We start from the raw sequence: 24403 nt of genomic DNA, 5'->3' as shown, positions 1-24403 counted from the left end.
AATCTTAATATTGACGAATAACTAGTAGATGCTAATTTGTTAATTTTTTATAAAATAGTTATTCATAAAGTACTGATACTAATTTTGATGGTTGTAACAAAAATATTGCAAAAAAGATAGTATTTTATGGAAAGACTAAAAAAAGCGCTTAACAAGATTTCGTCCAAGGACCTAAAGTACAAAAAACCTTTCAGTTATCGAGTCGTACACTACTTAGATACAGTCTAATGCTTTTACAAGGACTATGATATTACAAACTTGATATGGTTCAATTCTATTTCTGGATAAACTAGTTAAACTTAAATCAAAACTTTATAGTCTATTTTTTTTTATACTCATAAAATTATAAGTAAAGTAGATCAGCTGTAATCTTAAAGTTAAATGATTGATTTTATACCAGCGATTCTAAAACTGGTTAAAACTTTTCATATTAAATTATTAGAAAAAGCTCAGTTTACACAGAAATATAACTAATGTATAAACTATAAAAAAAATTCTTTTTTTTTTGGTTTCTTAGTTATTCATTGAAACAAAGCAATTCAGAGCTAAGAAAAACTTTTATTTAAAAACTTTTATTTAAAGTATGAATTTATACAAAAACCTATTTATAAAACAAACTTGATTTTTACAATAGTTTCTGTGCACAGTAGAAAATCTAAAAACACTATTGTGCACAGGTCCACTTTTTGAGAAACACTGATCTATACTTTTTTAAAGCGTAAACTAAATAACTCTGATTATATACAGTTTTTCTGAAATTGTTTTAAGAATATTCGTTTTTTCATATAGTCCTTGACAAGACGTTAACAGGTTTCCAAAATGTGTGCGACTCGATAACCAAAAGGATTTATGTACACCAGGTCCTAGGACCAAATATTTTAAGCTTTTTTTGTCGTACAATAAACAATAATCATATTATGATCATTGATCAAACTTATACCAACTCATAAGAAACAATTAATTGAATTATTGAACTAGATGGTTTAGTAAAAGTAACATTATGGTATTGTAAACAAAATGTGCTAAAGTATTTGATAAACAATTTTTTGATATGTAGTTTGAGTTTTACAATTTTATACAGTAGACTACCGCTTAAGTACGCAATTTTTTTGGTACGCACCCCGCCTTAAGTACGCACTTATCCAGAAAGACAAAATCGAGAATCCATTCTCATTTCAGCATTGAAAATCCTAAGAAGTTCCCTCATATTATCACGGGAGACATATGTTGGCTTTGGTGGTGCAACTTTACCGTTATCCTAGACTTGTTCCATAGAGTCATTTTCTGACGCTTTCCATCCATTTTTCTAAATTTTTCTAAAATTTCTAAACATTTTTAATTAAAAACCTTTTAGAATTTCTGCAAAAGAAAGGCCATTTTAATGTGACATAATATAAAACTAGTTAAATATAAAAACTAGTTACAAATTTTATAAAGTCAAAATAAACATGTAAAAAGAACTAACAACAACAAAAAACTAAAGTTAAAAAAATTAATGAGTATCTTATCATTGTGCACTTATACTATAAATGTTTCGACTGATATAAACTTTCTTACAAAAACAGTCCTAAAACGTTTTTCTTTCAAAAAAAAATCAAACACTTTTTAGCTAATGGAAAATTATAATAAATGTATTACTTTCTAAATTAAACTCTAACTCAGGGTACTTAGCAGAAGAAAATCTTAGCTTTTTGCTTTTTCTTCGCTCAGACATGTCAGTAGATCGTCTTTTAATCTCATCTCGGTTCTGCCAAATTTTTCTAACTGCACCTTCACTAACAGTAAAGCTTTTAATTGATTTTAAAATCTATTAAAAAATTTGTTTGTTTGGCTTAATTACTTGGTGGCTAGTTGTAAGAAAGAAAACAACCAACTAAATTTCATATTATACTATGTCGTAAAAAGTACGCACTACCCGTGCTAAGTACGCACTTTTTGGTCGGGTTCAATTTGCGTACTTAAGCGGTAGTCTACTGTAATGTGTACCTTATACTCATATACAAAAATACTATGATTATTTAAAACTTAAACCATTAAAAGAAGGTATTAATATTTAAATGCTTTTACAATAAAAAAGGTAAACTAATCAGGTAGTATTTTTTTTACTGTGTACACACTTTTGTTATGGTCTAAAATTTATGTATTAAAAAAAACGTGTAAAGTAAAAACGAGTTTATAAAAACACTTCTGTTGAGTTACATATAGAAAATAAAATAAATTGTAAGTAACAACTCACAAGTTTTTATAATAATTAAAAAAGATACAAGTATATATGAATCTAGTATAATGAAAGCTTTAAACTGCTTTTATAAACTTTTTAACGGAAAATTTACTCTTTAAATTCTTATATGTGTTAAAAGTTATGTGATATAAAAGTTAACAAAAAAAATCAAAATTAATAAAATATTGCACAATACTGAAAATAAGAGCTTTAAAAACATTATAGAAATTTTGAACTATGTACACAAATAGAAAACAATGAAGAAAGACAATTAGTACTACAACTTCTAAGAACGAAAATAACTGATGTGTTCATTAGCTCTTTTACTTTTACTATGTTTAAATTTTTTCAATGTGACTAAAGTGGAAAGTTTAAATGAAGTTCAGAACACTAAAGTTTTAGGAGAAAATAGTAAGCTAATTGTATTCAACGTTCTTTATTTTTTATTTAAACTTATACTAAAAATTTTTGAATTCAGATAAATGCATAACTATCTATTTTTCAATACACAGAAAACCTTGTTTAAAAGTAATCTAATATGTCTTAGGAGATATAGTTTGATAATTAATTTGTTTAAGAACAAGCAATTGAATCTTATTACTTAAAAAAAACTTTAAGATTTGATTAGATTTTAATAAAGCAAGTACTAAAAAGTAGTCACTATAAAAAAAACTTATCGAACATAGTGTATAATTTTCTTTCTGCTTTATATTGAAAAAAAGTATTAGTTTATTTTATTAAGCTTTCTTGTGCAATAATATTAAGAATAAAACTTTAATGAGTGATTATAAGTGAAAAAGTAGTAGTTTAAAATTGCTTTTATTTTAGATCTAAAAACTTGTAGTTAAATATAAAACTAATAAAAAAAAGCAGTATATATTTTTTTGTTACAAGAATTTTTTCAAAACAAATATTCAAAAAAATAGTAAGAATGAGTTTGATACTCAAGAAGTTCTTTTTATTTTTTAGTAACAAACAGTATATGCAGTTCATTGTGGAAAATCAAGAATGTGTGTCTCAATCAAGCGGAATAGCATGTATATGAACTTCAGTGGGGATGCGTACAAGCGAGAACAAGCTACACCATACCGAATCTCTATTGTTTCATCGTGCAGTCACTACAACTTGAGCTTAGTGTCTTACAACGAAGACGGAAATGGAAAGCTGAAGCTTTGTACCGAAATTCCTCGCTTCAACCAAGCTTGTCATAACAAAAATGAAGTAAGATAGATTTTAGAAAAAAATATATCAAAATCTTATTTAAAAATATTTTAAAAGTTAGTTTTTTTTATGAATTTAACATAAAATACTTTGCTTCTTAGTATTTTAAAAAGAACTAAAATGTAAGTTTTATACCACTACTCTTTTTGTTGATTTAGAATAAAACAAATTAACAAGCTAAAACTTTGGAGCTTAGTAGAAAATTAGCTTCTATAAATATAAGCTTTTTATCTGTTAAAAAAATGTATATAAAATATAAACCAAGTAAAATTTTTCAAATATATTAAGTATAAATAATGATAGATTATGATTGTTTTACCCTAAGTCGATGAAACAATTTTTAAAGACTTTAGCTTTTATTAACATAGTTCTTTTAGAGTTGATATTAAATTTGTAATAAAAATTAAAAACAAAAATATAAATTAAATTCTTTATTTTAAACACGAAATTTTTCAATTTAAACTGTAGTTAACATTACGATAGAATTTCTCAAATAGTTTTTTATACCTTCAAATAAAAAGTATTTTGTTAAATGTTTAAATATATTAAAGATTTGTTCGAGAAGGTCAAAAAACTAAACCGTCACTGTGAGAACTTTGGCTTGAGAAAAAGATAAAATATTAAAAATCATAAAGCAAAAATATCGTCCTGTTAATAACTATAAAAAAAATTCTATACTTTTATGATTTTGGTCTATTAAATTAAATCTAGATGTTAAATTTTTAACAGTTTATACTTCTGTTCAAACAATCAGTTTTTTAAAATTTGTAAGTTATATTTACAGTTTCAAAACTTTTATATTGGCAAAAACTTTAAATGGAAACTTAAAAAAAAAGTTTAGCTATCAAAAAAGCTAAACACTATTTATTAAAAAAGTCTACAAAAATTTAAAACTATGTTATACTAATATTTAACAAAAGTTAATACAGTCAACTTTTAATGCCGATAATCAGTAGAATTCAGTTATAGATTTTTGTTCAAAACAACAAAAAATGATTTTTAAGTAATCACACTAATCACAGAGCTCAAGAATAATTTATTACAACAACTTCGTGTTATTGTACAAAAACATTACCAAAAAAATAGAAAAAAATATGTTTTCATGGAACTGCTCATATAACAAAACATCAATAATAACTAAAAAGGTCTTCCGTGCTTCCACAATAAGGTTGTACTTTTTATTAGTTTAATTTTATAATTTCTATTCTTTTTTAATAACTTAAAATATTATGTTTATTTATTTGTATATACTAGAATAAAAAGACTTAATACTAATTTATTTTGGACTGTTGAAAAAGTTTTTTTCTAATGTAAACATTAAAAAAAATTCTGCTAAAGTTTATCGTAGAGTTTGATTGTTTAAAGTTAAATCGTATAATGTTTTTCTCCAAAAGCTCCAGAGGTTTTAATTCTTAAAGATTTATTTTTGCTACAAATTTTCAGTGGTTTTTATTTTGTAATTACAGTTCAAGTAGCTAGAAGAAGTCTAACTTTCATGTTATTAAATAAAAGTAAACTTAAACAGTTAAAACAACAAACTAAGTAAAATATTCTGGTTTTTGTTGTATTTTAAAATTAATCGAAGGAACTCTAAATGAATAAACTTCTTAAACTAAATTATCAATTTTTTCATTAACAAAGAAGTTAAAACAGCTCAGCCACCCAGTTTTTGGGTAACAGAACGGGCGAAGGAAGGTTTCAAGCAGCCATGTTTTTATACAAAGACAATAAGTATAGAAAAGTGTACAACCTTTCACCAGTACTTAATCAAAACTCAAAGTAAGAGATTTAGACATTCACAATGTTAATTGGATTTTAAATTGTTTTTTACTCGACGACAGTTTATAAAATTTATAAATTTATCGATAGCTCTAAAATATTTTTAATAGGTTTAGAGGTTCCCTAAAAAATTCAAAACTATATTAAGTTTAGCAAACCAAGATAGTAATTCACTGCATTTTGTAGCTGTTTTTTGAATATATATTTTTTTAATTAATACAAATTACTAATAGTAAATAGGATTTTTATAACTATTACAAAAAAACTTATTGCAATTTTGTTATAATTTAGTATATAGAGCTTAACCAGTTTAAATATACTTTTTCGTATTGAAAACTTTTACTAATTATTAAATTTAGTATTTAAGTTTTTTTAGTTTTATAACATTGCTGTAATGCTCCTTTTTGCTGTTAGTTTTTTGATTTTATATGTAACTTATAAATTAGTTTCTGAAAAATAAAAAAAGGCTTTTAGATTTTTTAAAAAGAAAAAAAAATAGATTGACTAGTAAAACATCTTAAAGGTTACGTGTTCGGGTTATGTTGGTTCTTGGGCCAGTTTTTACAAAACTTCAGATTGTAAGATGCTGGGGAACACCATACATTGGATCAAGCCAACACCACAGCAATGAATACGTGCTAATTGATAATTAGTAAGTAATAATATGTTCTTTAACTTTAAGAAACTTTCAAGCTTAAGGTATAGACTCTTTGCTAAAACTATTTATAAAAAAGTGAAAATTTAAAACTTAACTTTTATATCTTTAAAAGTTAAAACTTCGTTAAAAATAATGTTTTATATATAAAATAGCGTCACAATAAAGTTTTTTTAAAATATAACGACTATTAAATGTATAATGATAAACTTTAATTAAATACATAATTGATTTTCAAAAAAATCTGTCAGCTATACTACTTTGTAGCTTTAAAAGAAGTTATGAAGTATTTCAAAATTATATATTAAACAAAAAATTAACCAAAAAAAGTAAGAGTTTATTTTTTTCTAACTTAATTTTATGTATTCAAAAACACATTTTAAACTAAAATTATAAACATTTGTTTTATAAAAAAAGCTTTTAAAACTCATTAAACAATAGATTGACGTCTGAAAATAACTTTAAAACTTATTTGTAAACTATACATTAAAATTTCTATAAGGTAATTAAAAATAATACTAAAGATTACTTATGAAAAATTATTTAAAAAATTATAATGGACAATGAATATTTTTGTTTTATGTCTTTTTGCTTTTAATACTACTGTTTATAACACCTTTTATGTTAGTATTCAAAAAACGTCTAAAAGGAAAAAAATATGATGTTTTAATAAAAAAACTAAGAACTTGTTTTTTTTCTTTACGTATAAAAGTTAATGCGCTTTCAAAATTGATTTCTTTTAATATAATTCTAATTCATTTAATTATCGAAACCACAAAAACGTTCAGCTATAAACAAAACTATGATACTGTACTAACCTCTAAACGTTTATAGCTGAACTTTAGCATGTATTTCAATACTTAAATACTTCTATATAAATCTTATTTTTCTTTAAAATAACTGATCTGGAATAAATACTTTTATAATTTAGGAAACAAAAAAAGCAATAGTACAGTAAAAAATCAATAAATTCAATATTACTACCAAAGCTTCGCAAATTCAAATTCGTTGCTTTTTTTTAATATTCAAATCACTTAGTGTGGTACCTATATATATCTGACTAACGAACGTAGAATATTTTAAAAGTTGAACAAAATCAAAACTGTATGGCTAATAGGTTTGGAAACGATTACAAAAGAAAATAACAGTCTTACTATTTACTTTTTTTCTAAAATGTATACATCTAGATTTATGAATCTAGTTTAATAAACAAAAACTTAATTGGAAGTTAAATAAATGTTCAAAATTTAGCAACTTGTGTAAAACAAAATAATTAATTGAATTTTATTTTGTGTTGCTCCATCCAAAATGTTTTGCTTTTTATTTTATTAGTCAAACTGTTGTAAATATTTGTTTAATTCTTTTGAACTAAAGTAAATTTCTAAAAACTATGAATAAAAGACACAATTTATTAAATACTCTCTGTAAAAATTAGAACGCTTGAACTATATTAGATTAGCAGTGTTAGTGTACTTCTACTACCCGGTCTGCTCTTATTAGTTTTTTTATCGATAAATATTGGTTTCATGAAGTTTTTATTTTTACTTATAGTTTTATAAACGAAAGTTATCAATTTTTTTCATTCAAAAACTAAAAATGCAGCTAACAGGACTTAAAATAATTTTTATTTCGTTTTTACAAAGTATTTTTTCAAAGTTTTAGTTTATCTTAACAGAAATATTCTTCATATGTTTGTACATATTTTTAAAAAGTACTGAGAAATAAAAACATTCCAATTATGATTTATACTTTTTTTGCTTCTCTTATTGATATACTTTTGTAATAACGCAGCGAAATATCGTTAGTACCTAACTAAAAACTTTGAAGTTTACTTTTTGTAGTTTAGTTTTTTTTGTTAAACTAACTGTTAATCTGTAATTTATCAATAAAGATCAAATTAAAAATTCGTTTTGTAGTTTACTTTATATTTTTTAGACTATTTACTGTTTATTAGACATCGAATAATCTGAATAGTTTGTAACCTCATACTATTTTAAAGTTTCATTATGGTATTGTGTAACTTCTAGAAATTTGATGTGGTTGATATTTATCTTAAGTATTTCGAGGCTTTAATATAAAACAAAAAATATTTCCTCCCGATAAAAATCCAGAGTTCAATGTGTATAAATTATTTTTGGGGGCATAGCATGTATAAAGTGTATACTTCACTTTCAAACTATTCTCTCATAAAATTTAACATTAAGTACATTATTGGTAAAAATCTAATTAAGATTTGTATATTTATACTCAGCACGTTTCTTGACTTTGATATAAAAACTAAAATGCAATTACTGTAATTTCAATTATGTAGGTTTTAAAACAACAATTTCCAAGCAATATTACTTTTCATGATAGTTATTGTTTTTGACTTATTTGTAATTTTTTTATTATAATGCTATTTCTGTTTACGTTTAATATATTAAACACTTATACAAAATAAAATTTAGTTATTGTTTTATTTAATAGCTGCCCTGCACCAAATGCAAAAGACGCTGCAAAAGTTTCAATAATTTCAAATGGAGAGCACAACTATGCTGTTTGGGAGTCACTTACATTTAGATTTGTACAGTCAAAATACTTGTACCTTCATTGCAACGTCAGAGTATGCTTTGACAACCATAAATGTTCAAAAGTAAGTCGTTTTGTGTGACTTTAAAGTATTTTTTTTAAATATGTAGTAAGACGATTACACACTTACATAAAGTACTACAAATGAAATAAGTCACTCTAAATCAGGATTTACCAAACTGGGCCAGTTTGAAGAATAAGTCCTCTTCAATTTAGTTTAACAATTTATTAACAATGTAAAATCTGAAAAGAAAACAAGTATAAACATAAACACTAAAATGAGCTATAGTCTAATTATCCTACATCCCCTCCAGCTCATTAAAGATAATAACAAGTTTAAGGCAATGACATAGCTCGTCAAGAGGGGATTTTAACAAGTAACAAAAATATTTTACTAAGATGAAACTAAATTTTACGCATTAAAAAAAAACTCAATTGACTTAAATAAAAAATCTTTAAACAAGGGATTTATTTGAAGAAAATCAAAACTGCAATAAAACGCACTAAATAAATCCAAAACAATACAAATTCATGCTATTCCACGCTGAATCCTTCCTGGCTCAGCAATCATCACTATCAGCATCAATTGAACACTCAGCACAAACTTTTGTATAAACAGGAACAAACAGACTTCACTTACGGTGATTTCTACTTTGGAGTACTCCACTTTTAAGCCTCCCTGGCGCATTGAAGTCTTTCAACCTACGCAAAGTAAGCGGCACCTTATTTTCTTTGTGAACTATAGGAGCAGGAATGTACTCTTCCTCAACCTCTTCATGATCCGCTTCAACCTCACTAGTTTTACCACTATTGGCACTGTTGGAATCCTCTGTAATCTTTACAGAAGAATCAGAACGTTGAGGACCAACATTGCACTCATGTGAGCTTGGTAGATTACTGCTCCAACCATGGGAAGTTTTTGCTTCAATGCTTGTTGAGGCTGGGTTGTACATCCTTAAAAATTTTCTGTTCCTCCGAGTAAGTCTCCGTGAACCATCAACTCTGACTACATACTGATCATGTGGAAGTACCTCCATTATCACTCCGCTTCTGTCCCATTTACGTGGATGAATGCCACTCTGGTTCTGTAGTAAACACCTACTGCCAACATAGAGAGGCCGCAAATCCCTGGCTCTTTGGTTAAGTACTTCAGAATTCTTAACAAATCTTGTAGGGAGCGCCTCTTCTTTAAGCTTCCATGCTTTTCTCCACATGGGTCGCACATTAGGATTGGAGAATTTGTCAAGTTTGTTCAAGAATGAGAAACTACCTCGCAGCTGACGTCCATATATGATCTCGGCTGGAGACACTTGACAATCGCTATCAGGAGTATTTCTCAGATGGAGCAACGCACTTAAAAACTTGTCATTGTCCAGACTTCCTGAAGCGTCAACATTTAATCTTAGCAACCTTTTTACATGTTTGACGGCTACTTCCGCTCTGCCGTTTGATCTTGGATAGTAAGCTGAAGATATTCGATGCGTGACATCCTAGGTTTTAAGGAATTCCTTTGTTGCACTGGACGTAAATTCCGGTCCACCATCAGTCGATATTTCCTCGGGTACTCCAAACCTGGAAAACAAAACTCGGAGGCACTTAATCAACCCACGCGAACCTGCCTGAGAGGTTCCGCTGGGTGTGGAAAATATTTCCGACCAACCCGACAACCTGTCACCGACTACTAAAAAATTGTTTCCGGCAAACTAAAAAAATCTGCGAATATTTTTTCAAAAGGGTTTGTAGGAGGATCAGATGCTTCTTGTGGCAATGATGGTTGAGATGGTGAATTGCGGTTGCAGCTTTGACAATTGGCCCGAATTGCTTCAATGTCTTGTGTAATACCAGGCCAGAAGACAATCTTTTGGGCACGACTATGCATTGATGTGACTCCTTGGTGCGCCGAGTGTAACTTGTTGAGGACCCGATATCGTAAACTGACGGGGATTACTACTCTGTCCTTGTAAAGTATAGCCCCATCACTTAAGTACAATGCATCATCGTATCTAAAATACGCTGACAAAGATTCATCATGTTTCAAGCTTCGACCTTCCTCAATACACCTTGATACTCTTGAAAGAACTTCGTCATTTAGTGTCTCTTCTACAATTTCCTCCCAAGTGATTGCCATTGAATGGCATACTTCATTACTCAATGAAGCAATTAGAAGTGATTCGTTAGTCAAATCATTATCATGTGAATTAACTTCATTAATCGAGCTTGGATAACGCGATGCAGCATCTGCCGCTAGATTAGTTTTACCTGGCATGTAATGCACTTGAAAAAGCCATGGCAAAGTACGTTGTTTGAGCCTAAAAATGCGCGTGTTGTGAATTTCGTTTAAGGTGCGATCACCAAAAATCTTTACCAGTGGTTTATGATCCGTAACAACCACAAGATCTTTGCAGCCCTTAGTGAAATACTTTGTCTGTTCTAATGACCAAGCAATAGCAAGCGACTCCCCTTCTATGGCAGCATAATTCTTTTCTGCCCCATTCAGAAACCTTGAACCTGCAAGCGTCACTTTCCAGCCGGTGGTGCAGCAATCTGGTAACCGGCTATTGCATTTGCAGTGTTTCTGCATAAGGAAGTAGCCCAATCCTTGCTTTGACCAGTCTGGTCTAAGACAAGTCAGTTTCCCAAGATCAAAAATTTGAACACCGCTCTTTATTGCGTCAATGATTATCTCTTTTGATTCATTAAATGATTGGTTTAATTTTTCTGTCCACATAAACTTACATTTTGGACTGAGAAAATCTCTTTACGGTGCCATGACTTTACGAAGTTTGGCATAATTTGCGACTTGATTTATCAGACCAAACCAGCTGCGTATATCTGTGGCAGACTTTGGGGTTGGGAAATTGCGAATGGAATCCAGATATTTGGGCAGAGGTTCTATACGTTCATCAGAAATTCTAAATCCAGCAAAATCAACGGACTTTTGACAAAACTGGAACTTCTTTGGATTTAGAATGATGCCTGCATTGCCAACTTTTTACAGAAAATCTATTGTTCGCCACCAGTGACACTCTAATTCTGAATCAAAAAATATGGTATCATCAACACACCTCTCCTTTCTTTCAAAATCAGATAAAATAGCTGCAAATCGTCGATTGTAACCATCACCAGATGATACAAAGCCTTGAGGTGCTCTAGTATATCGGAACCTGCCAAACGGAGTGATAAATGTAGTGAGGTGTTTATCACTTTCTCTCAGTGGAACTCCATGATACCCGTTCCATGCATCTGTTACAGTCTTGAACGTTCCCTTTGGAATTCTGCGCGCTAGTTTAAACGGAGTATCTGTAGCGCACGTCTTTCTCTTGCAATACTTGTTAAGCGGTGAGGGATCTACTGTCCTCCTAGGTAACCCATCCTATTTCCTGGTGACCACCATGCGGTGACACCAGCTTACAGGTTCACCAAATGGGACACGTTCTAAGACACCCAACCTCACATCTCGAATGAGATCTGCTTCAACCTGTTTCTGCCAATGAATTGGCACGTGAGCTGGTGTATGACAAGCACGTGGTTTAGCATCATTCTCCAAATGTATCTCAAGTGGAGGCCCACTCATTTGCTGGAGTAACTTATGTGGACATACATTAAACGTTGAAGCTGCGTACCTTTGTAAGAGCCAATCACGCATTTTGCTCACGTTTGTATTTGTTGCCTCAAACGGAAGTTTGTTTGGTCGGTCTGGCACTCTACTCCTTGGCGGGCAATCACAGGTCACTTCTTTATGCGAGTCCAGTCTATTCGGATCATTTTCATTTGAACTTACAGCAACTTCAGAATGCTGATGAGGCAGTTGAGATCCAATGGTGGGAAAATCCTTATTAATAATCAGGAGGTCAACCATGGTTTCATAGGAGAGAAAGAATCCGGTCACTGAATCGCTTACATAAACAATTCCATCACATCTGATAACCTCCTTCTTTGGAGACATTCCGCTGAAAGTCGCTTTAAAAGCCCCTAGAATGTTAATAGGAAATTTATTGGCAGCCCGAATTGTGATGGATACAGGCATTAAATCCTTCTTACAAAAACCAGCCTCCTGAAAGTTTTTCCACCCCAAAGGTTCGACTGTGCTCCAGTATCAGCTAAAGCACTTACCCATGCAAACTTGTTTGTGCCATGTCTAGCAATCTTGACTGATGCACGAGGATGATCAGTCGTTGCCTTGGCTTTACGCAAGGACTTCTTGCTGAATATCGTGTTATTCAACATGATTCTTTTATTTGCGTGTAGTGACATTATTTGGGTATATTGTTGCATCAAATCAGAACGATCAGCTTGGATTTGAACAGCATTAACCCTTTTTGATCGACTACGCCAACAAGATAGACAATATCTGAAAGGCTTTTTATTTTGGTTACCTTTTTCGTTGAAAGGATAGAAAAGTCTTTTACAGTTCTGGCACGGAACATGTTGGGACTTATCTCCTATATTGACACGTCCCTTCTTCTGACGTTTAAAGGAAGAGACTGCAGATATGGTCTGCGAATTCTCAGTTGCATGGCGTCCCATTTCTTTACTTTCAATAAAGGAAATTATATCAAATGATGACCTGGATAAGATATCTTCAGTACTGAGAACTTCTCTTCTTATGTCATCATCCCCAACGCCAGCGAGCATCACGTCTTTTATTGCTTCTTCTGTGTAGCTCGTCACATTGCTTTTCCCACAGTCACACTCACTGACTGTAGTGAAATTGCAGGTTTCTGCTTTGCTTCGTACACGTGTGGCAAACGTTCTAAACGGTTCATCATGGTCCTGATGTAGGTTCATAAGTTCTGCTCTCTTTACACCAATAGCAACTTTTATGACTGCAATCGACTCCATCAGTTTAGCAACGTAACTTTCTGATTTGGCCATCAGTCGAGGATCACTTGCTAACATAAGATCGCCAAGCTTGTCCTGCGCACACTGAAAAAGCTGTATGCTTGCGTTTTGGTTGCTTATATTCGAACCAATCTCGAATGCCTCCCACCTCCGAATGAAAGCAAGCCATGTCTCTTGGCTGATCCCCCGGTCAACCCTTGGTCGAATCAATTGAGGTGCATTTGGCATTACTCCATTATTGGATAACTCAGAATTTTGCTGATGCTCCACTTTGTGGAGGTTGAGAAGGCTACTAACAACATCACCGGATAGATCTGGCGTCTGGAACTCGCATTCACGAATTGTGCACTTTACTATAACCATTTTACTTTTCTCAGATTGTTGATAAGATTTTACATGAAGAACAACTCCTCGTCAATTTAGTTTAATAATTTATTAACAATGTAAAGTCTGAAAAGAAAACAAGTATAAACATAAACACTAAAATGAGCTATAGTCTAATTATCCTACAGCCCCCTTAGGGGCCATTACAGAAATTTAGGGAGTCATGAGCAGTTAAAGGGGCCACAGGGGGACAATGAGTTCATAATTAGAAACTTAAAATAGATATTCTTGAGTTAATGACGAAGAGGAAAAAAAAGGTTACAGGGATTTCTAATGGTAATTTTGAAACTTAAACTAAATAAAACAGAAAAAATTAGGGGGTCACAAGCCGTAAAAGGGGGAGCCACAAGGCCATAAATTGAAACTTACATTAGGTATACTGGAGTTGATGATGAAGAGCAAATAAAAAAAAGGTCTTAGGCGGTATTTAATGGTAGTTTTTAAGAAATTTTGTTGTAGGGGGCAATAGCTTTTTTAAATTCTTTAAAGGGGGCCTGTTGAAAAAAGTTTGGGAAACCCTTCTCTAAACTTTTTTTTTCTAAGGTAAAACATGAAAAGCATTGTTTTTAATTTTTTTTAATTTTAAATCAAAGTAATTAAATCAATTTTAATCATCAAGCAGCTTTTTTATCTTGAAAGTATAATAACTTCACAATTAATAACACCTTAATGATATCAAAATTATGGGTAGCTGTCAAATTTGCGCGAGAGTATAAAATTGCACGAGGGGACAAAATTGCACGAGTGCAAAAAAATGCGTGAAGGTACTTTTGCGCGAAGATACTTTTGCACGAGGGGATAAAATTGCAGGAAGATAAAACTGCATGAAGATACTTTTGCACAATGGGTCATTTTCGCACGAGCAGAAAACTTTGCACGGAGACATTTTTTCATGAGTTAATATTTTTTAAATTTTTTATTCATTTTAGTTTTAATTTTTTTAATTAAAAAAGAAATTTTAACTATCACTGTTACCCCTTACCCTTTCCCTCGGTCGGTAAGTTTTTTTATTTTATTTTTTTTTAATAAATTTTATTTACTTTTTTTTTTAAATTTTTTTTTTGTTAATTTTAATTTTGTTTTTTACTATCACTGTTACCCCTAACCATCGGTAGGTAAGTTATTTTTAATTTCTTTAGTTTTTTTAATTTTTTTAAATTTATTATATTTTATTTTATTATTTTTTACTATTATTATTTTTTTTCAATATCACTGTTACCCCTAACCCTTATCCTCGGTCGGTAGCTTTTTTTCTAATTATTTATTGTTTTATTGTTTCTTTTTTTTACTGTATTTTTTACTCTCGTGCAAATATGTAACTGTGCATAATTGACCCTTGGTGCAAAATCGTCTTCGTTCAATTTTGTTCCCTGGTGTAATTTTGTGCCCTCGTGCAAATTTAGCTTTGTGCAATTTTGTCTTCGTGCAATTTAGACCCGTTCCCCAAAATTATATCAAAAAATATTAAAATAATTTTTTTGTAAACTTGTTTTTTAACCTATTATTTTTCTAACAATAGTTTTTAAACTGGTTCGCTTAGTTACTAAAAGGCAAATATACGAAAAAATCTAGAAAAGTATTAAAAAAAGTTTCAAATAAAAAAATTGTTTAAAAATACAATGTTTATAATTTTATCACAATTTTACAACTTTTTTTTCAAACAAATAATGAAAGTAATAATTATTTAAATCGGCTTTAACCTTAATAGCGTTTAAATGAAAACCCGCTGTAATAAGAAAACAAAAAAATCTTTTTAGTTATAATATGCAGAGTTTATAATAAAAAAACTTATACAATTTTTTAATAGTTTTATGGTTTCAAAGATTAAACTATTTTATGCAAATCAAAAATATTTTAAACTTAGATATTTATTTTTTCTCAAAAATAATTGTTAATATTTTATAAAAAAATTACTGAGACCTTCAATTAAATTTTTTAAGTGTAAATAAAAACTTAGAAAAACTTAAAACTAAGCTAAAAATCTGCAATATACTATTAAGGTAAACTTAATTAATCAAGTTGTACAATACTCACAAAACCTGTTTTTTTTTATGCAGAAGTACGTAGCACTTTTTTAAATTTAGTAGTCTAAAAGTTTAAAAGTTGTAATACTTTAAGGCACTTTTATTTTTTACTTATTTTTTTGTTGTTATTAACTCTAAGTTCAAACAGATGTAACTATATTTAGGGAGAAAAACTTTAAATTAGTATTAATCAATGTAAATTTAAAAATATAAAAATAATTAAGTAGACAAAGTGCGATATCTTGAAAATAAACTTTTGTTATAACATTTTGTATGAAAACTCATGAAATAAATACATTTGTCTTTAAGTACTCCGAAGTAAAATTACATTTTTCTAAGTATTCTAGTACGCTTAAAAAACTAAAGAAAATCAGGTATCTAATAATTTACTTAAAATGTGAACAAGATACTTAAGCATGAAATTAGTTTGAGATGCAAACAGTTGATAAGTCAACGCTATGTGTAAAAACGAGGCTAACTGTTTAAAATTGAATAATTTTCGCAGGGCAATTTTGTATTCAACTGCTATTTTACCACTAAATATAATTTTAGAAGCTCTTAAAGAAAAAAATATTAAATTCAGTGTTAATGGTTCTTCAACTGCTTTTAAATAAATGTAAAGTTGCAGATAATTTAATGAAAAAAATAGTCATATTGTTTCGAATTTACATAAAAATCATATAAATGATAATTATATTTGTGGAAAAATTTGATTTGTTCATGTATTATTTAATCATGCTGACATTTTTAAAACCATTGTTTGACAGTTTTAGAAATATAAAAAGTTTTAGCTTTTGTATTTTTTTTATACAGCAAAAGTAAAAGAGGTTTTTTAATACCTACCTGCTAAGTGCATTTCAAAGTTTGTACCTAGACTTTTGAACTTATACAAAACGAGAAAAACTTTAAACAAAGTAATTACCTTCTGCTATATATTAATTGTTTTATTAGTAAAATCTATAGATAAATAGTCATAAGCACTTAAACACTTCTACAGCTTTGAGCAAACTTAAAAAAAATAATTCTCTACCAGAAAATGAAGTTTCTAAGTTGTAAAAAGGTTTAGTTAGCAATATTAAATAATTAACTACTTGGGTATGTATAATGTTGATAAAATATACAAAAAATAAAAAAAGTACGAAGAAAATTTAAAATTTTGTATACCTTTAAAAAATTAGATAGATTAAAAAGTGTTAGTCAATCAAGATTGTTTGTTATAAGTAGTTCTTTTGATTCATCACAAACTAACAAACTAAATTTTTACTAAAACTATCAAATAAAAAAAATTTAAAACAAAATGCTAGGTGAAAGTTTATATTTTGTGGAAAGTTGTTAATCATCTTTAAAAAATTAAATTATCTTTTGTTGTATTGTAAAACTGTATCATAAAAACAAATACTAAAGAGTAAAGACGTGATAAAAACACGTGGTTACAAACCAAAACAGTTAATTCTATAGTAAACCATATACGTGAAACGATTCTACACATCCTGCAAATTAGTAATTCTTTAAATAGTACTCAATGATGTTAAGTTACATAATGTATTTGTAGTTTGTTTCCTTTTTATTTTTTGTTGTAAAATGGTTCATAGAAAAAAAAAAAGTTATTGCTTTACTGAATGAAAAACAAATATAACAATCTGTTTAAAGATTAACTATAGTGAGTATATAAATATGCATAACAGATAAAAACTAGAGACTTTTAATGTTTTAAAATTTACAAAAACATATAAAAAACTATAATTAAGTAAAAAAATTAACTTCTATAAACTAAAAATTTAAGATATTTAATTGCTTTGTTTATAAATTAAAGTAATTCAAAAAACTGAATATAAATGAATTGTATAAGCTTTTTTTGTATTTTATTTCTTAAGCTCCAGATCGTATATCATAAAAGAGTTAAAAACTAATTATTAGAGGTTTTAGTAGCTTTTCTTTTTGAATTTGCTACAGACTTAGTGAGGTATATTGAAATTTTGTATTTTAGCCGTAAGTTTTAAACTCTACAAATTTTTCACTCACTATCTTCGAACTCTTAAACATCTATTTACAACTTTATAAATGACCAAAATTTTCTAATTTACTTAAAGTAAAATAAAAAAGTTTAGGTAGTTTTAAAAAAATAAAAAGTAGATAAATCAGAAATTTTAAAATCTCTTTTGTGCATCAAAAACAGAACTGTTCTCAAACTAGTGCCAACAATCGAATCAAACGAAGAGTCAGTAATGATGACGTCACAGTGTCTGTAGGACCAATTAGACCTTCAAACAATGTTATGGACATAAAACTATCCGGCAATATCGCTGAAGTAGAAAAAGATGCACACATTAGTATGCAGCCTAAAAACATGTACAAAGTTCAGAGAAACAACAAGAAACTGTTGTTTTCAGGTTATCTTAATTTTTTAAATAGCTAAAGGAATTCGATTAAAATAAAGTTATTTTTTTGGTATACTGTAATTTTAAAAAAGGTTTGAATAAAAAAAAATAGAGTAAACGTTTATTTTGTAAAACCTAGGTTTTAATCACCACAATTTAAAAAGTCTTGCGACGAAAATCCTTAACAAATTCAAATTTAATTATAAGTTAAGTGTTTAATTAAAAGCTATTATTATAAACTTAGAAGAACTCAATTTTTATTAAAGAAGTGTTTTTTAATATTTTTAATATTTTGTTCTAAATTTTCAGTTTACTTTACAATCGTTGGAATTCCACTTCTTCTTGTTTTGACTTTCACCATTATTACTTGTCTTCTTTGCAAAATTTATAAAAGTGTAATGGAATCAACGTCTAAATATCTCGATGAAGTAAATAATACCAACTTTGTTAAGGAAAATGCTGAGCCAAGTTGTATTTTTACAACGAAAAAAATTGAAATTCCTATCCCTTGTAATAAGAATAGTTTAAAAACTTAAAACAATAGAAAGTTAAAAATTTATTTTATCTTACTTGAAAAAACTTAAATGGTACAGTGTGTTTGAAGTGTAAGTTTTATAAACTAAGGGTTCATAGCTTTTAACTTTTTTAATAGGTTAAAGTTTAAAAGTAGATAGTTGTTAAGTTTACTTAGATATATAATCCTAGTTGTAAAAACTTAACTAAATTTTTGTCCTAGTCCAAATATGCTTATTCATACAAGCAAAATTAGTACATATAAGTCAAAAAATAATTGAACAAAATTACGTTTGAAGTCGTTAACCTTTTACAATTCTTACTAGCAGCATTTGTCGATTTAATATGCTTTATTGTAACTTGTCGATTAATAAAAAATTAAAGTTCCCTCTTGTAACACAACAGTATAAAAGCCAAAAAAAAATTTACTTGAGACCAAAGTGAATTTAAATTACTTTTAAAGTTCAACTAAAACTTGTTATGATTAAAAGTGTTACAACTTAAGTATGTAATGCTAATACAAAACAAAATTAGAAGTAATTTTAAAACCATAAAAAACTAAAAATGCATTCAAACTCGGATAATCTTTTTTAATTCAATTAATTGTCAAAATAAAATAAAAATTAAAGCAAAAATTATATAACATTGATTAATGCTATATTATTGGTGTAAAGTTTTTAAGAATTTTTATTTTTAATGCAGCTTGGTTAGTTAATAGTTTTAAAGTTTGCTTTTGATTTTTTAATATTAAATTAGTTTATTATAATAAATCTTTAGAAACAAGTTTTAAAAATAAGTTTTCAATTAACAAAATACAAAACTTAATGTATCTAACTGTACCTAAAAAAAATTAGCATTAAAGATTAAAAAAAAACATATACTTTAATAAATTACTAATGTTAGTTGTAATAAAATCGTTACAGACTACAAATTTTATAAAGATTTATGGTCATCTTAAGTTCATAATACTTATCTAAAAAGCAACAAACGTACATCAACAGAAGTTTCTGCAGCAGATTAACTTAGAAACACTTTGAAACTAATTCAGTTTTTTAAGAAAACGTAGATTTTGAAACTAAAATAAGAATAAATCATCGATAAAACAGACAAGAGTGCTACTACATTGTTAACAACTAACCATCTTAACAAGTTTTAGTTGTTACCGATGTATTTTTGTTGGTTAAATGTACGAACAAACTAACACATTATGCTATAAAGTTTTCAAGCTTTTTTATTAAACTAATGTACCTTTTATAAATATTAACGTTATTAATACTGTTGTTCTTACAATGTAAGTAAAGAAAAAGTAAGGTCGAGATCTGCAGCAGGAAGTGTTGTTGATGGTAGTAAAATGCAGCTAAAGCCTATCTATTATCTTTAAAAACTATATATACTATCTAAATACTCAAACTTTGTCTCTTGCATTATTTTGATAAAATAAACTTTAGTTTTATCTACTTTATTATCTAAAAAACTTAATGTTTTACAATAATGTTTTAAATTCTCAGTTTATGTAAACCAATTTAGACTTTGTTATATCTCATATTAACCGTAATTATTTACATTCTAAACAGTTATGAATATCACAATTTATTAGCTTTTTTATTGAGACATTTTTTCATCAAACAAGCTTCTCAAAAAACGTTGCTTACTTTTTTTTTTCATTTTGAACAAACTGTTAAACATTTTCAAATTTTACTTAAAAAAATGTCAAAAAGTCTTAAGTACAGCTTAGAACAATTTTAAGATTATTTTTAAAATAAATTACATCAGAAGTATAAAAAACAACACTGGTTTTATGAGTTGTTTTTTTAAACTTTAACTTATTCAAAAAACTTATAAAATTATGTACAAATAACATTACTATAGCACTTCTGATTTGTATTTTATGTACATATATATTTTTTTACTTTTAATTATTTTTAATAGTACGCTGTTTTTCATTTTACTACAATTACTTAATAACCTTTTTAAGTTTAAGATGCTTTTTGTATCACTAAACTACCTCAATTGTCTTTTCTTTGTCAAATTTGAATAAACTTTATACTTGTGTATTATATTAAAAAAAAGTTTTGTAAGATGCTTATTACAGTGGTTATTTACTTTAGATAACTGCTCAAACTAGACAGATAAAAAAGCATGTTTTAAGCTATTTTATCGTTAATCAATTTATGTTTCGTTTAAAACAGTATTTAACTACTGTAGCAATTATATACTGAATTTATAGAATACTTTAAAAATTATTTTCTTAAACAATAATGATGCATATTTTAAACTTTAATTACATTAATGTTTTTTGTTGGGGCTTTTGAGAAATTTTTAAAAGCCAAATAGTTAAAACATATATAAATGAGCATTTATAAAACAGTTACTATTGCATTAAAACTTATACAATTATATCTTTAAATCTATTTTAGATAAGAGTTAATACTTTATGACAACTAATATAATTAAAGCTTTGGAAGCAATTACACACTAAAATTAACATCAGTAATCAACCTTCCTTTTTCAACAATAAATGTTTTACAGATTAAATTTTAACTTTAAAATAAAACAAGTATCACAGTTGTAAGAATAAAAGTATTTATAGTACATTTTTTTTTTGTTTACACAGCTTTAGTTTTAAAATTTTGATTTAATTTGACTCTAGATCGGTAACTTATACTTTATACGAGTATTTTCAACTATGCTGAACTAATCTTTAATATAGTCCGAAAATCAATCTGAATGCATCATTTAATAACCGAACATTAATTGTGTAAATAAACTATAATAAAACTTTTAATATCTACTTAAAACATATAGTTTTAATAAATGAAAGTATAAACTTTATAAGTTATTTCTTTTATTCCAAAATCAAGTTTGCTGTTTAATTTTTTTCTATATAATGTTTAAAAACTATAAAATATAAATGTCTAATGTGAAACCTTGTAGAAAAAGTTACTTTTAGTAATTAATGATTTAAATAAATATTAGTTGAATTATTTTTTAATAAAATAATAAGTAGTTTAAACTTTTTTTCAATTTGAAATAATGTTAAACTTAAAAAATGGTTTTGAAGTTCCTAGAAAAGTATGATCAATTAGATAGTAAATGGTAACTGTAAGTTGTTGCCAATATTGTTAAAATAAACGATAAATATTAAAATTTATTAATTATTTTTTTTGATAGTTTACAAACTTTAAGCTTATTTATACCTTTATAAAATCAGCAAAGCTATTTTACAATATTTACACATCTAAATGTTAAATTAATGTTCACTACAACATAATTTTTTAAAAACCTTTAGTTTTCTAATATATGTTTTGTTAACAAACTGATTTAGCATAGCTGATTAGATGGAGCAGCTGTCAAATTTGCACGAGCATACAAAATTGCACGAGTGCACAAAATTGCACGAAGACACTTTTGCACGAGGGAATAAAATTGCACGAAGGTAAAATTGCACAAAGACACCTTTGCACAAAGGGTTACTTTTGCACCAAGACGTGTTTGCACCGGCTAAATTTTTTAATTTGTTTTTATTTTTTTAATTTACTTATTTTAGTTTTTTTTTTCTTTTTAATTTAGCTTTTTTTTACTATCACTGTTACCCCTAACCCTTACCCTCGGTCAGTAAGTTATTTTTTTTAACTTTAATTTTTTTTTAATTTTTTTTTTTCTATCACTGTTACCTCTAACCCTTACCCTCGGTCGGTGGCTTTTTTTTATAATTTTTTTTTGTTATAGCATTTGTTAATTATTTTTTTATTTATATTTTTACTATCACTGTTACTCCTAACCCTTACCTTCGGTCAGTAACATTTTTTTCTTTTTTTTCTAAATCAAATTATATTTTAGTTTTTTTTTTTGTGTTTTTTACTCTCGTGCAAAAATGTGACTCGTGCAAAATTGACCCTTGATGCAAAATTGTCTTCGTGCAATTTTGTTCCCTCGGGCAATTTTGTGCGCTCGTGCAAATTTGGCTTCATGTAATTTTGTGCAATCGTGCAATTTAGACCCATTCCCGGTTAGATTAGTTAAATAAACAAGTACTTTTGTAATTCAAACAAATTCATAATTTCCTAACATAAAAGAGAAAATACTAAAAATATATTAATAAGTCCCTAAATTGTGAATTAGAAAAATAAAAAATAGTCATAATAGTATAACTAGGTATATTTACTTTTAAACAAACGAAAATTCCTTTATTTCCCTTTTAAGTTAATTAAAACAAAATAAAATAAATTGAGCATAATTCAAGAATATACATTAACATCAAATACTTAAAACATTTAGTTCCAGGTTAGTTTTTAAAAATAAGTTCTCAAAATATTTAATATAATTTGTATATTTGAAGTATAAGTTAAAACACACACGTTTTCTAAGTTCTTGTTTTAAAATAGTTTTAACACTTACAAAAGTATTTATGATTTAGGTTGATTTTTTCTACAATACTGTCTTAGACCTTAATTATGATATTAGACTTTTTTTTATAAATATTAATTAATTTACAGCAATAAACAGAATAGCCTAAAAAATGATAATAAATTATATGTTCAAGAAATATGACCCTGTTAAGTTTTTATACTTGTTGTTTATTGAACGAAAAAAACGCTCAAAAAGTTTGGTCCAAGGACCTGGTGCACGAAAAAACGTTATAAGAACTAAAAACGTCGTAATTTGAGTTGTCATGTAACCATTTTTTTTATATTTATGATAAAAACAAATCTGAGAAAATAATCATTTAATTAAAAGACGTTAAAATCTAAATAAATAATAGCTTTTCTATGGTTAATGTAATATATTTTAAATGAGCTCAATTTTTTTCTAAATATGTGCTAAATTTAAAAAAAGTAGGTTAAATGTATGCTAAATAACAGCTGTTTTGTTAAAGCTCTATGGTTTAGTTAGCTGGCCTTAAATATTTTTTTAACCTAAAATGAACTTGACCAAAATATATGTTAAATAAGATTTTTGTTAAAGTTTTATATCTTAGATGAGTTCATGCTTTTTCTAAGTACGTGATCACCTTAAATGAAAATAAGATTTTTCAGTGATATTTTATAAGTACATATTTCATTCCATTTCAACTTATTTATACACTTGAATAGCAAGCTTTTGTATACGATTGTTTTAAAGATTCAGAGTTGATACGACCTAGTTAAAATTAATATTCATTTTAAAAGCTTTAAATTTCTTAAAACAAAATTAAATACTTTGCATATTATAAGGTTGTAATAACATTAAAACAAGTTATTAGAATTAAACGAGTAAAATGTTACCTATATTTTCTGTTAAAATTATTTCTATTGTTTGCATTCAGAGATACCAACAGCACTAAAGACCCGTTGTATCTTTTATTTACTCACAAAAATAAGTTTTTACCTTATTTCCTAAATGAAACATTAAAAATATTTTTTAAAACTCTTTTTACAAAAGTCTTAAAATAACTCAAATACTGCCAACAAATGATAGTTAATAATTCTGAAAAGTTTAGTTAATTTGTATTGTACATTTTAACTATATGTAACAAATTTAGCATTGCGTTTGTACCTTTACTTTTAGCTTCTAATTAGTGATCTACTTGACCCATGATCCAGATCTGGCTGGATTCTGTTTTTATAAATCGTTATCCATCTAAATCATAATTTTAAAAACAGAACTAGATCTTGCCGGGTCTATTAACTTAAAATAAATAGATTGTTATAGAAATAAAGCGTCTTTGTTGAAAAAAAAGACAATCTAACTAAGTTCTAACCAAATATTATCTGAAAATTTGAATTTTTTGCAATTAAACACTATAGTTATTTAATTATATAATAAACAAAATAAATGA

The 24403-nt window shown here is 27.5% G+C and overlaps 1 protein-coding gene across 2 annotated transcripts; it reads left to right on the top strand.

Annotated features, from left to right (window-relative positions):
* Nucleotides 1-2451: 2451 nt before the first annotated feature.
* Nucleotides 2452-19160, top strand: LOC145844381 (uncharacterized). 2 transcript variants are annotated; one of them, XM_082951778.1, is made up of 8 exons: nt 2452-2632; nt 3210-3442; nt 4465-4610; nt 5096-5221; nt 5745-5873; nt 8343-8508; nt 17871-18084; nt 18382-19160. In XM_082951778.1, the coding sequence occupies exons 1-8, from the start codon at nt 2527-2529 to the stop codon at nt 18606-18608; spliced, it is 1347 nt and encodes a 448-aa protein (XP_082807904.1). In that variant the 5' UTR covers nt 2452-2526; the 3' UTR covers nt 18609-19160. The 2 variants fall into 2 exon arrangements, with proteins under 2 accessions (XP_082807904.1, XP_082807903.1); XM_082951777.1 differs by having other exon boundaries at nt 3201-3442.
* The last annotated feature ends 5243 nt before the right edge of the window (nt 19161-24403 follow it).

The sequence above is a fragment of the Thalia democratica genome, chromosome 9 (assembly GCF_965202585.1).
Source record: "Thalia democratica chromosome 9, ktThaDemo2.hap1.1, whole genome shotgun sequence".
NCBI classification, from domain to species: Eukaryota; Metazoa; Chordata; class Thaliacea; order Salpida; family Salpidae; genus Thalia; species Thalia democratica.
The sequence above is the reverse complement of the archived record's forward strand: the minus strand, read 5'-3'. Positions and strand labels throughout refer to the sequence as shown.

Excerpts from the sequence above, each read along its gene's own strand:
- LOC145844381 (XM_082951777.1), top strand. The coding sequence starts at position 2,527 with ATGTGTTCATTAGCTCTTTTACTTTTACTATGTTTAAATTTTTTCAAT. Across the intron at positions 2,633-3,200 it reads TAAAGTTTTAGGAGAAAATA|TATATGCAGTTCATTGTGGA; the intron begins GTAAGCTAATTG and ends AGTAACAAACAG. Across the intron at positions 8,509-17,870 it reads ACAACCATAAATGTTCAAAA|AACTGTTCTCAAACTAGTGC; the intron begins GTAAGTCGTTTT and ends CATCAAAAACAG.